The sequence below is a fragment of the Heterodontus francisci genome, chromosome 5, assembly GCF_036365525.1.
Source record: "Heterodontus francisci isolate sHetFra1 chromosome 5, sHetFra1.hap1, whole genome shotgun sequence".
Lineage (NCBI taxonomy): Eukaryota > Metazoa > Chordata > Chondrichthyes > Heterodontiformes > Heterodontidae > Heterodontus > Heterodontus francisci.
In genome coordinates this window covers 139,705,316-139,718,637 of record NC_090375.1, presented here as the reverse complement: position 1 = coordinate 139,718,637, position 13,322 = coordinate 139,705,316, and the positions used below count along the sequence as shown (strand labels likewise).

General features: G+C 43.1%; 1 protein-coding gene across 1 annotated transcript in view; it reads left to right on the top strand.

Annotated features, from left to right (window-relative positions):
• csmd3b (CUB and Sushi multiple domains 3b) overlaps nucleotides 1-13,322 on the top strand; it is a 2,327,439-nt gene that overhangs the window by 1,865,965 nt on the left and 448,152 nt on the right. The window contains exons 25-26 of the mRNA XM_068032163.1: nucleotides 5,170-5,296; nucleotides 7,590-7,792. Of these exons, the coding sequence (XP_067888264.1) occupies nucleotides 5,170-5,296; nucleotides 7,590-7,792 (330 nt within the window). The remainder of the gene's footprint in view (nucleotides 1-5,169; nucleotides 5,297-7,589; nucleotides 7,793-13,322) is intronic.

Sequence of the window (13,322 nt, the reverse complement as noted above, 5' to 3'; positions counted from 1 at the left end):
GGGGGGAGGGGGGAGGAGGGAGGAGGTCTGGCATGTCGCAGTGATGCTCATGAGCCCCCACACGTAATATCACGGGGGCTCGGCAGCGGCTGCTCAGTGCGGGCACGCGTCTGAGTTCAAAGCACGTCGTCGCAAAGTGCGGCGCATTTATAAAATTAAGCCCAAAATGTGCATCATCAGACCAATAGCTTGTGGCTCTAGCACACTCTTGTGTGCCTGCAGGATGCCAGACTGTAACCACATGATTTGTTACTGATCTCAGCCTGGCTGTCTGAAGAGCTGCTGAGCACAGCTGAGAAGTTAACCATGCTCAGAGGGAAAAAAGTAGGAGAAGGTGCAATCTCTGATATCTCTTATTGGTCAATCGCAGCTTAGTGCTGGCGGAAGTCTGTGTAAAGGTAACCCACCCACAATCTTGATCAGGTGGAAATGAATAACATATGGAAGAACTGATTGAGGCAGAGAAATATTAAAAGAAAATTAAGAAAGGAGAAAATGAACTTAAAATATGTAAAATCTGTTTGTTGTGCACTAGCGAGGATCAGTGGAGCTAATAATTAAATGTCTATGTTATTAAAATTAAAAATGCTAACTAGCAGAGCAGTTCTGTGATTGTAAATACTGCAAAATAACGTGCTGATTTACCATACCAGCATCATAATTTTCAGTAATACAGCTAGGCAGAAACATTGTGGATGGTCTGTCATTATTCTTTTTGATGGTTTATGCATATTTTGGATATTTCGGGTCATATAATAATCTTTGCTTTTCCCTTGGACATTACCTCATTCAAATTTAACAATATAGGTAGTCATATAACTGGATCCATTGCTGGTAGCGGTGGAAAACTAACTTTCTCAAAGTAATTAAACCAAATATTTTTTAAGGCCACTTAGCAGAATGATTTTGAAACCTTCATTAAACTTTTTAGGATTTTCATTATAAATTGTGTTTGAATAGTGGGGAACACAAAAGATGTGGACAACCCCGCTTTGGCAGGCAGCGGGACCCGGGGCTGCATTTTGCCAACAGCAGCCAATTTAAGTGGCTGCCGCAGGGGCTGCCATCCCTATTAATGATGGCAGCCCACCCTCAAGAACTGCCAGCTCAATGAGAGGGCTGGCCTCTCAGCAGCCTCAGCAGTGCCACCACCAGCGGTGGCTGCTGCTGGAATTGCAGCTGGAGATTGAAGGCTTATCAATGGCCGTGCGCTTTCAAAGTCAGGTAAGTGGGGTCTGAGGACGCCAGGGCCAGTTAGGTAGGCCCGAGGGATGGGTCGCTGAGGGGATGGGGTGGCTATTGCAGCTGAGGGGGCCCTCCATGGGCCAAAGAGTGCCCAAAAAGGAAGGCCCCGCCCCCCCAGAGCCCATAGGGTAGTCACCAGGGTTTACCTGGCTGTCTTCCCTTACAGTGGCATGCCTCAGTCACTGGTAAAATGCCAGGGGAGGCAGGAAGTGGCTCAATTAGGCGCTGGGCGAGCAGGTCGTCTGGCAGCTTTCCTGTTGCTGGCAAAATGGCATGGCAGCAGGAAGATGTCAGGCATGCTACCAACACCTTCTTGCGCATTTTGCCAGCCTTCCTACCTCCCAGCCTATACCCAAAGGGCTGGTAAAATTCAGCCCCATGTTTCTTAATGCCAAATTAAAAGAGGATTATTCTTGCACTTTGATTCAAGATATTAAAATATGAATAATGGAATCCCTGGAACAGTGCAATATAATGCTAAAAATAAGCAGCTTTTTTTTATGGGCGGCACAGTGGCGCACTGGTTAGCACCGCAGTCTCACAGCTCCAGGGACCCGGGTTCGATTCTGGGTACTGCCTGTGTGGGTTTTCGCCGGGTGCTCTGGTTTCGTCCCACAGCCAAAGACTTGCAGGTTGATAGGTAAATTGGCCATTGTAAAAATTGCCCCTAGTGTAGATAGGTGGTAGGGAATATGGGATTACTGTAGGGTTAATATAAATGGGTGGTTGTTGGTTGGCACAGACTCGGTGGGCCGAAGGGCCTGTTTCAGTGCTGTATCTCTAAATAAATAAAAGTAAGTTTTTGAATAATACATTCATACTTTGAAATCCATAACTATAAGGTTTCGGTTTTGGTTATGTTAGATTGTGGGCTTTTATTACTGTTACAAGGTTGGGGTCTTGACTTAGATATCCTCTTGGATAGAGCAGTGCTGGGCACTGTTCAGAGTTGTGCCATATTGTTCAATATCTAAAAATATGATAAAGTGATCGGGGCTGTAAAGATGGTACCTCCTTGTGATTTGGACTATATATTATTGTCTTTCATATGTGGCTACCTATGTCTCTTTAATCTTTTGAAGATGGATGTAGAAAAAGCTGGGTTATGCAAAATCAAATATGAATCAATAAGCTGCTTTACTTCACAGCAAGTGACTGGACTTACTTTGTTCAGTCAGTGCTTACCTTTGCATTATCAAAAAAATAATGAACGCAGTACACAATGCCACATCAGGGCTTGCCCTACATGAATTGAACAAAATAACTTTAATTGCCCTCCTGCCTTCTAACCTTCTGAGTCCAACAAAAGACTACCCTACCAGCTTTCTGTTCTAAAAACTTAACTGTCACCGAATGTCCCTGTCTCTGTTTTTATCTCCATGTTCACAAACAGAAAGTAGGAGATGGGAGGGACGGAGTGGGGGCAGGACGGGGGACTATGCCAGAGAATCCTTGCAAACAACCAGGATCAGACATTTCCCAACATGATGAGTGTGAGATATTTATTGACTGTCAAGATAGGCTAATAAATTACTTTTTTTGGTAGATTCTTTGAAGAAAGCTCTTCAGTACTTAACCAGTAGCAGTTTAACCACTTTTGTCTAATAAAATAAAAACAAAATGCTGCAGATGCTGGAAATCTGAAATAAAAACAAAAAGTGCTGAAAATACGCAACGTGCCTGGTAGCATCTGTGGGAGAGAAGCAGAGTTAACATTTCAGGTCAGTGACCTTTCATCAAAACTGGCAGAGGTTAGAAATGTTTTAAGGAAATAAAGCTGGGGTGGGGCAAAAGAGAAGGTGTTGATAGGACAGAGGGTCACAGAGAATAACTGACAAGGAGGTCATGGGGCAAAGGCAAAGAGAGTGTTAATGGTGTAGTGAAAGGCAAAGCATTAGTGCAGAGAGGGTGTGAAATGAACAGACTAATGAGAGCCCTAGCCAAAAGCACAAACATGAAACAGAAAACAGTGGGTAGGCACATGACAAAAAAAAAATCTAATTTCTGGCCCTAAAAGCCTCCTCTTCACTATGGACGTCCAATCTCTCTACACATCCATCACCCCCCAGGATGGTTTGAGGGCTCTCCGCTTCTTCATTGGACAGAGGCCTAACCAGTCTCCATCCACCACCACCCTCCTCCGCCTGGCTGAACTTCTTCTCACATTGAACAACTTCTCCTTCAACTCCACTTACTTCCTTCAAGTAAAAGGTGTTGCTATGGGTACCCACATGGGTCCTACTTATGCCTGTCTTTTTGTGGAATATGTCAAACATTCCTTGTTCCAGTCCTACTCAGGCCCCCTCCTCCAACTCTTTTTTTCGGTAGATTGATGCCTGTATTGGTGCTGTTTCCTGCTCCCGCCCTGAAATGGAAAACATTATCAACTTTGTTTCCAATGTCCACCCTTCTCTCACATTTACATGGTCCATCTCCAACACTTCCCTTCCCTTCCTTGACTCCTCTGACTCCATCTCTGGGGATAGGCTGTCTACTAATATTCATTATAAACCCACCGACTCCCACAGGTACCTCGATGACACTTCTTCACACGCTGCCTCCTGTAAGGACGCCATTCCATTCTCCCAGTTTCACCATCTCTGATGCATCTGCTCTGATGATGCAACCTTCCACAGCAGCACTTCTGATATGTCTTCCTTTTTGCTCGACCGAGGATTCCCCCCCCACAGTGGTTGACAGGGCTCTCAATCGTGTCCGGCCCATTTCCCACATCTGTGCCCTCACTCCTTCCCCTCCTTCCCAGAACCACGACAGGGTTCCCCTTATCCTCACTTTCCAACCCACCAGCCTCCACATCCAAAGGATCATCCTCTGCCATTTCCGCCATGTCCAGCGTGATGCCACCACCCTTCTTCCCCTCCTCATGCCTGTCAGCATTCCAAAGGGATTATTCCCTCTGTGACACCGTGGTCCACTCCTCCATTACCCCCGACACCTCGTCCCTACCCGTGGCACCTTCCCATGCAATCGCAGGAGGCTTACCTCTTTATCTCCTCTCTCCTCATTATCCAAGGCCCCAAACACTCCTTTCAGGTGAAGCAGCGATTTACTTGTACTTCTTTCAATTTAGTATACTGTATTTACTGCTCACACTGTGGTCTCCTCTACACTGGGGAGACCAAACGCAGGTGGGTGACTGCTTTGCGGAACACCTCCGCTCAGTCCGAAAACATGACCCCGAGCTTCCTGTCGCTTGCCATTTCAACAAACCCCCCTGCTCTCATGCCCATATCTCTGTCCTGGGTTTGCTGCAGTGTTCCAGTGAACATCAACACAAGCTCAAGAAACAGCACCTCATTTACCGATTAGGCACGCTACAGCCGACCAGACTGAACATTGACGTCAATAATTTCAGAGTATGACTGGCCCCCCCTTTTTTAGTTTTAGCTTTATTTTTTACTTTTATTTTATTTATTTTAGTTTGTTTCATCATTCAATTTTTTTTACCATTTGCTTGCCCACTTCTTTTTCATGTTTGTACTTTTGGCTAGGGCTTTCATTATTCTGTTATTTAACACCCTCTCTGTACTAACGCTTTGTCTTTCACTACACCAAACCTTTCCTTTGCCTTTTTCCTCATGACCTCCTGGTCAGTTATTCTCTGTGACCCTCTGTCCTATCAACACCTTTTGTTCTCTTTTGCCCCACTCCTGCTTTTTTTGCTTAAAACCTATTACATTTCTAACCTTTGCCAGTTCTGATGAAAGGTCACTGACCTGAAATGTTGGCTCTGCTTCTCTAACCACTTTTGTCTCTGTTTTTTTTAAAGTACTTGCATAAATACACTTTGCTTTAAAAAAAGGTAACTCGGTTCCAAAGCTTTTCTGTAGAAAAATGACCAAAAAATCCCAAGCTATCACAGTTACCAAAAAGTTAGCTGATATGATATTATTTCCCTATTAGCTGAATGTGGAGGCCAGTTCAAAGGTGAATCATCTGGAAGGATCCTATCTCCTGGTTACCCTTTCCCATATGACAATAATCTCCGCTGCATCTGGACAATTGAAATGGATCCAGGAAATATTATCAGGTACTATCGTACTCAGTGAAAATATTGTGGAAAAATAGTTCTGTACAAAGCAGCTGTAAATATGTGTTAATTGGATGATTACTGTTTAGTTCATTATAATTCTTTGAAATGTTTGCACTTTAAAAGGTGTCAGAATTCGAAGGAATCACACAGTGTCATATAATTCAGATAATTATTTCTCAAAGATTGTTTAGTAACTAGTTGTTTCGTCTTCATTTCTAATGTGTTAAGAATTCCTTTGCTGAGTAATTGAGTTCATACATATTTCATAATATGGTGTTTGGATGTTTAGCTGGAAATTATACATTTTTCTGTTGTTGAGCACCACTGAAATGCAGTAAGTCTCAATTACATTAGCCCATTATCCAAAATAAGACTATTTGTGAAGCCACCTTAAAAGAGAAAAACAATTAGGACATAATAGGTTTTGAGTGTCATTTTGTTGACCTCAAATAGATTATGTGCTGACAATTTATGTGCTGGAATCTTCTCACTTTCATATGTCACATAAATACATTGTACTATACAGAAGTGAAATGTAGTGTCATGTAACTCTCAGCTGTGTTTCAAGAGCTTACATTGAGGGCAGAGTTAGCTTCCTAATGGCTGGCTCTGGAGTGATGTTGTCAAAGGACTGGTTAAAAAGGTTGACAACCTGTCCTTTCAACTAAACAATAATGTGTGTCTGGGAGGGCTGACCTCAAAAAGGGGCAAAATTAGAATTGTATTTCTACTGACGTACTTTGATATATCAGAGCCCATTTTGTGACACAGTTGAGTCCACTAAACACTAATTTTTATTCTATCTCATGTTAAATAAACCTGAAAACTTTAACTTTAACTTACATGTGACTAAAATGCCATCTATCGTTCATCTGTTTTTCCTTGTGGTTCATCTCTTGTGCCATTCTTCCCTGTTTCCCATAATGTTATTTCAAGACACTTTCACAGCCTTGTCTCTCCCTTTTTGAGTCTATTTTACTTTCCTTTGAAAGTCTTTAAGAGCTGTTCCTTTCCTTAATCTGAGTAAATGTCATAATCCTACATGGCTATCAAAATATTTATCATGGCAAAAGGCTCCATAGAATACATATGAAAGCAACGAGCTGGGCATGGGAACAGGAACATTTAACTTTTTCTAGCTTGTTTGCAAGAGTATGAAGTGCTGACCTCATAACCATGTGGTACCCAAAGAAATTTGATCACATCGCACATTTTAATGTAAACAGGTCAAAACATTTTCACCTGGAAAGGGAAGCACTGAAAGCCATTTGCACTTGGTACTTGATGAATAGCACTTTGTCACATCTGCGACCTGGGTGTAAATCCAGCCTACACCGAAGTGATAAAACTCTCCTCACACTGTCGGCTGCAAAAGTCCTAAATAAAACGTATTTAGGCCATTTCAGCCTGGTTCCTAACATCTGGAACCTCACAGCCCAAATTTCCCATTAATGAGCACTAATTGCCACTTTCACAAACACCCACAAGAATGGCTAGTGTGAAAATATGAAGAATTCATCATGAATTTTTAGTGAAAATTACCAACATATTTTAGCAATGTTCATAGCTTAACTTCATATGCAGTTATTATTTGAATGTACCCACAGCACTGATATTATTAAGAGCAACTACTTGGCAGAAACAAAAAGACAACCTGTAAAATAGAGTAATATATACCTTACAACCAACAATTCAGTTAAAATCAATTCCACTGCCTCATAAATGCATTAGTGCCACTATAAAGGTTCGAATTAAAATACTCTCTTTCATTCACCAGACAACAAATGAATGATTTTCAGCTGTCACCCACCCGTTCCTCGCCTTAAAAATGGGCGGACAACAATTTAAAATCAGGGAATGTCCTGGGCCCATCTGGTGCAATTTCCAGGCAGCCCTATAAATAGATGAACTTTCCTGAAAGAGATGGGAGGTTGCTTAACTCTTCACATTGCGGTCCTAAGCCGGTCGCAGGACCTCAGTTGCAATTTTCAGTTTAAAAATGGGTGGAGCCTGTGTTATACAGGCTCTTCACATTTGTACCAGGCAGTGAATGACTAAGTCGATGATCCTATGAGGGATCATTGGAGGGCTCCTCACAAAACCACTCAGGAAATGTCTAATTTCTATTTGGTGAGGCTGGAAGGAGCAGGAGTGCCTGAGCCCACCAAAAACAGATTGTAAACCCAGTGCTTTCAATTTTAATATATGCCAGGTTGTGCAGTGTTGTAAATACTGTATCAATCTCATAGAATTAGCTTGTCTTTTATAATTATTTTTCTTCATTTTACAGCCTTCAGTTTCTTGCTTTTGATACTGAGGCGTCTCATGACATTTTACGAGTGTGGGATGGTCCTCCTGAGAATGAGATGCTTCTGAAAGAAGTCAGTGGATCTCTTATTCCTGACAACATCCACAGCACTCTCAACCTTATTACAATCCAGTTTGATACTGACTTCTTCATCAGTAAATCAGGATTTGCTGTCCAGTTCTCAAGTAAGTGCCAGCTGTTGTCTTTGGTTATGTAATAGTCAAACTTCTGTTCATGGGAAACAAAGTTAATATGTAATTTCTCAGTTGAGGTTCTTACAGTGCACTTTTAATATATGATTACTGATGTCATGAAAACAAATCCAATGCAAGTAAATTATTATTGTTGTTCTTTCAAATGATATTGGTACCGAAGGAGGCAAATTGCTGGTCTTTGTTTGCTTTATTCAGGCAGTACAACTTTACATTGGTGACTGTTTGAGGGTTTTAGCTCCTGACCAAACTCAAAGAAAGACAAAATAGCAAAGAATTGTAAATAATAGCACCTACAGAACAGTGGATTTGTTGAATGGACATGGCCACTTCCATCTCACTGCTCTTCTGCTCTGTAACACCACCCTTTCAATCAGCAAAAATGAAACTTATTTTCTTATAATTCCTCTCTCTGAAAATTTTAAGTGTCCATGCACCAGAATGTTACATCTATGCATAATGTGAACCCAGAGCAAGTTGGTGCCTGCATAATTTCTGCAACATTTTAAAAAGCTTCCCTTTACAATAACAAAATAAAAAGTCCAGATAAGAGGCATACCCCATTAAAACTGAAGGGCAAGGAAGGTACAAACAGGAGGTAGGAGGCAAGCAAGTGTCGTGACTATACTTTATCAAGCTTTCCTCCTTGCTGTTTATGGAATTGCCACAGGGTGTAGAACATATAATGTTGAAGCATCTTTGAGCAAAAGCAAATTAAACCACTGTTCAATAGCAAATTAAAGTTAAATATGTAAGCTAGTGCTACAATTAATTTTTAAGGCCAGCATATTAGATTGATGCATTCATTTCCAGTGCAAAGAGTCATGATGTGGTTTGGTATTTATTTCATCTGTCCTTAAGATTTCCTGACATGAAGAGCTTGTGATCGCAACAATGCCACTAGGATGAGTTGCAAAGTGATGGGCTGTCACTTTCCACATATAGGCTGGGATTTTATTTTGGCGACGAGAGATTTGACTACTGGCTAAAGCGCCGGTGAAAGCCCTGCGTTGCCTCCTCTGAGGAAGGCCCACCAGATTATGTGTCAAGTAGGCACTTAAATGGATAGTGGCGGGCCTTCTCCAGGATTAAGGACCCCGGTGACGGACATCCCACCTGCTGAGAGCTGCTGGTCAATGAGAAGTTGGTAGCTCTTTAACTGAGCATCGCCACTACGGAGACGGTGGCTGCTGTAAGTACGGACTTACCAGAGGTGCTGGCCCCAGCCCACAATTAAGGAAGGGTGGGAGGGGTTTCATGGGGTGGGGACTGTGGGGGATGGGATGTAGGGGGGTCAGGAGCAAGGGTGGGCGGTGGCTCTCAGCAGGTCCCTTCCCCACTTTCCTGATGCCCAGTTTCTCAATCAGGCACTAAGTGCTTTTTAGTGAGGGCCACCCACCCCTGGAGCCGGCTGACATCCCAAATGGGCTTGTTTGGCATGCTTTCCGTGCAGCGACAGGTCACAGGCCTGTCCACCGCTGGGCTGATACCAGCAGTGGTGAGTTGAGGCCCTTAATTGGGCATTAATTGCCCACTTAAGGGCCTCAATTGGTGGCAGGGCGGGAAGGCCCTTACTTGCTATGATCATAACAAGAACCGATCAGACAGATTTCCTTGAGTTAACCAAGAAAGAGGTTAACTTTATTGTACCTAAAACAAGCTGATAAAAAAAATAAACAATGCGCCAACTTTTATTCACACACAAACTCTGGAGGTTTACACACACGCAAATAGGTTACAGAGTGGGAAAAGGTAGATTGGTTGAGTTAGAGTCCGTAGAGAAAAAGGGGTATGCAGTCTGTAGGGTTTGGTGATTTGGCTGGCTTCTAGCTGAATTCGGTGGTCCTAAGGTTTTTAGTTTGAAGAGTTGGCGACTGGTTCAGTGGCACTTTTGGAAACAGCGATGTGGATGATTTCCTCCAAAGGGGTTTCTGATTGTAGCTGTAGTATGCAAAGGTGGTCAGTCAGTAGGCAGGATTTGAAAGCTTTTAAGCTGGAATGGAGAGAGAGACCCCCACTTAAGGGTCTGCACATGTTAGAGGCCAATTGCTTCTCCCTTGCTTTGCTGCAGAAAGACACAAGCTTAAAACTACAGTTGGGTAGTGGCTTGTCACATGACACACACTCTGATTCAAAACATGGCAGTTAGCAGTATTTCTCTCTTGCTAAAGAGAACAGTTAGTTCCTTTAAACATCCTTGGTATTGGTTCTTGCTGAGGCATGAGCAGACATTTTGTCTCCCTCCTCAAGCATTGCAGTGTAAGATACAGTGTTGCAAATTAGCTGGCCATCTTAAGCTGCCAGAAAAGTCATCCTTTTAGCTGGTCTTTTTAAAACGTCTTTTTAAAAAAATTATATAAATTCAGATCTCCAGTCAGTGGATTAAAGACATTTATTATTCAACAAAGCACATTGGCGTAACACTGGCAATGTCCATGGCTCCTTCCTCGATAGTGGTGATGACGTGCAGGTATGGAACCCCTCCTCCCATCTGGGCCCTCTTGAGGCCATTATGAGCCTGTTTCTGCTGCAAGGGCAAAAGAGAGAGATAGACCAGACACTGCTATTCCCAATGGCCAATGTCAACTGCTACTATTCATTAGAAGCTGCATATTTCAGTGCAGACAGGACCTTAACAGCACTATGACTCTGAATCATTCTGAGGGGGAGTAAGTGCCCTAGGCGCACACTTGTACACTGTTCAGAAGCAACATGTGCACTCAGGTTCCTCAGCTGGAGTGTCTTCTAGAGGGTGAATACCCAGAGGCTTGTCCTGAGGGTTCTATGTTGCAGTCACCTTGCCAGATCGAATAAGGCCATGGAACCTTTTCCTGCACTGGACCTAGTTTCTCCACACCACACTCCATCTGCTCACAGTGTTAGAAACCTCGAAGGAGGCCTGCTAGGTTTGGGAGGGTGGCCTTCTCCTGCCACCCTCTTGTAAAAGGACTTCCCTCCTCTCCCTCACTGTCTCGAGGAGCACTTCCAAGTCCGCATCCGTGAAATGAGGGTTGCCCTGCTCCATGTTCCAGACCTCTGCCTTCTCTGAGTCATCTTTTCAACAGCAAGTAATGTTATGAAATGGCTGTCATGTTGTGTTTAAATCAGGCCCGCTTCTTTTCAGTGCCACCTCCGTTCCCACCCCCATGGCCCCAAATTGGCTGTCCAACCCGTCCTCTATCCTATTAGCAGCCCACCCCCGTGAAAATTGGGGCTGTGAGTGCTTCCCCCTGGTGTGGGATCGGGATCCAGAAACAATCCTGACATTCGTTTCCCACCCTGGAAGGAAAATCCTGCCCTGTGACTCTGAAAGAACTGACATCTGTGCTTAACTGCAAATACGCATAGAGCGTGATTCACAGCCAGGCCCAAACTGCAGTATAATTTGATCATTAACTGGCTATGCTTTGCATTCTACAGCTGGAGGATTCATGATGGGAAGGTCATGCCTGACAAATCTCATTGCAGTTTTTGAAGAGGTGACTAAGGTAGTGGACAGGAAATGTCTATGGATGTTATTTATATGGATTTCCAGTAGGCATTTGATAAAGTCCCACATAAGAGACTGTTAACTAAGGTAGAAGTCTATGGAGTTGAGTGTAAATTATTGACATGGTTAGGAAGTTGGTTGAGTGGTAGGCGACAGAGAGTGGGGATAATAAGTAAGTACTCTGATTGGCAGGATGTGACTAGTGGTGTCCCGCAGGGATCTGTGTTGGGGCCTCAATTATTCCCATTATTCATTAACGACTTGGATGATGGCATAGTAAGTGATATATCCAAATTTGCTGCTGATACAAAGTTAGGCGGCATTGCAGACAGTCTAGATGATAGCATAAAATTGCAAAGAGATATTGACAGACTAGGTGAATGGGTAAAATTGTGGCAGATGGATTTCAATGCGGGCAAGTGTGAGGTTATCCATTTTGGACCAAAAAAGGATAGAGCAGGGTACTTTCTAAATGGGAAGAGGTTAAGTACAATGGATGTCCAAAGAGACTTGGGGGTTCAGGTGCATAGATCTTTAAAATGCCATGAGGAAGTGCAGAAAATAATCAAAAAAGGCTAATGGAATGCTAGCCTTTATATCTAGAGGATTGGAGTACAAAGACACAGAGGTTATGCTGCAGCTGTACAAAACCCTGTTAGACCCCACTTGGAGTACCGTGAGCAGTTCTGGGCACCACACCTTAGGAAGGATATATTGGCCTTGGAGGGCGTGCAACGTAGGTTTACAAGAATGACTGGACTACAGGGGTTAAGTTACGAGGAGAGATTACACAAATTAGGCCTGTTTTCGCTAGAATTTAGAAGGTTAAGGGGTGATCTGATTGAAGTCTTCAAGATATTAACAGGAAAAGACAGGCTAGATAAAGATAAACTATTTCTGCTGGTTGGAGATTCTAAAACTAGGGGGCATTGTCTAAAAATTAGGGCCAGACCATTCAGGAGAGATGTTAGGAAGCACTTCTTCACGCAAAGGGTGGTAGAGGTTTGGAACTCTCTCCCACAAACAGCAGTTGAAGCTCGAACAGTTAATTTTAAATCTGCGATATATAGATTTTTGTGAAGCAAAGATATTAAGGGATATGGGCCAAAGGCAGGTATATGGAGTTTGGCCGCGGATCAGCCATGATCTCATTGAATGGCAGGACAGGCTCGAGGGGCTGAATGGCCTACTCCTGTTCCTATGTTCCTATGTTCCTTTGCTGTCACTTCAGACTAGTAGTGCAATTCAACTATAATCTCAGTAGGATCAAATGGTGCCTTACTTCAGTTATTTGGATTTACCCCCTCTCCATTGACTCAGTTGTTGTATTAGTGGTGGTAAGACTTCATCCATAGTACTAAACTGATCTTGAAAGATGATTTGAGATTTGCACGGGCTAAATGAATGTAGAGTTATGGAGTCATTATGGCAGAGAAGGAGCCATTCTGCCCATTGGGTCCATGCCAGCTCTCTGTAGAGTAATTCAGTCAGTCCCATTCCCCTGCTCTATCCCCGTATCCCTGCAAGTTTATTTCCCTTAAGTGCCCATCCAATTTCTTTTTGAAATCATTCGTCATCTCTGCTTCCACCACCTTTGTGGACAGTGAATTCCAGGTCATTACCACTCACTATGTAAAAAAAAGTTCTACCTCACATTCCCACTGTATCTCTTGCCCAAACCTTACATCTGTGTCCCCTAGTCCTTATACCATCAGTTAATAGGAAGAGCTTTCCTTTGTCTGCCTTATATAAACCTCCATCAAATCTTCCTTCAATTTCCTTTTCTCCAAGGACAAGAACCCCAGCTTCTCCAACCTAACACTGTAGCTAAAATCCCTCAGCCACAATTCCTCCTCATCTCCATCTTAAAAGGGAGACCCCTTATCTTGAAACTGTGCCCCCTAGTTCTAGATTCCCCCACAAAGGGAAACATCTTCTCAGCATCTACCCTGTAAAGCCTCCTCAGAATCTTACATGTTTCAATAAGATCACCTCTTATTCTTTTAAACTCCA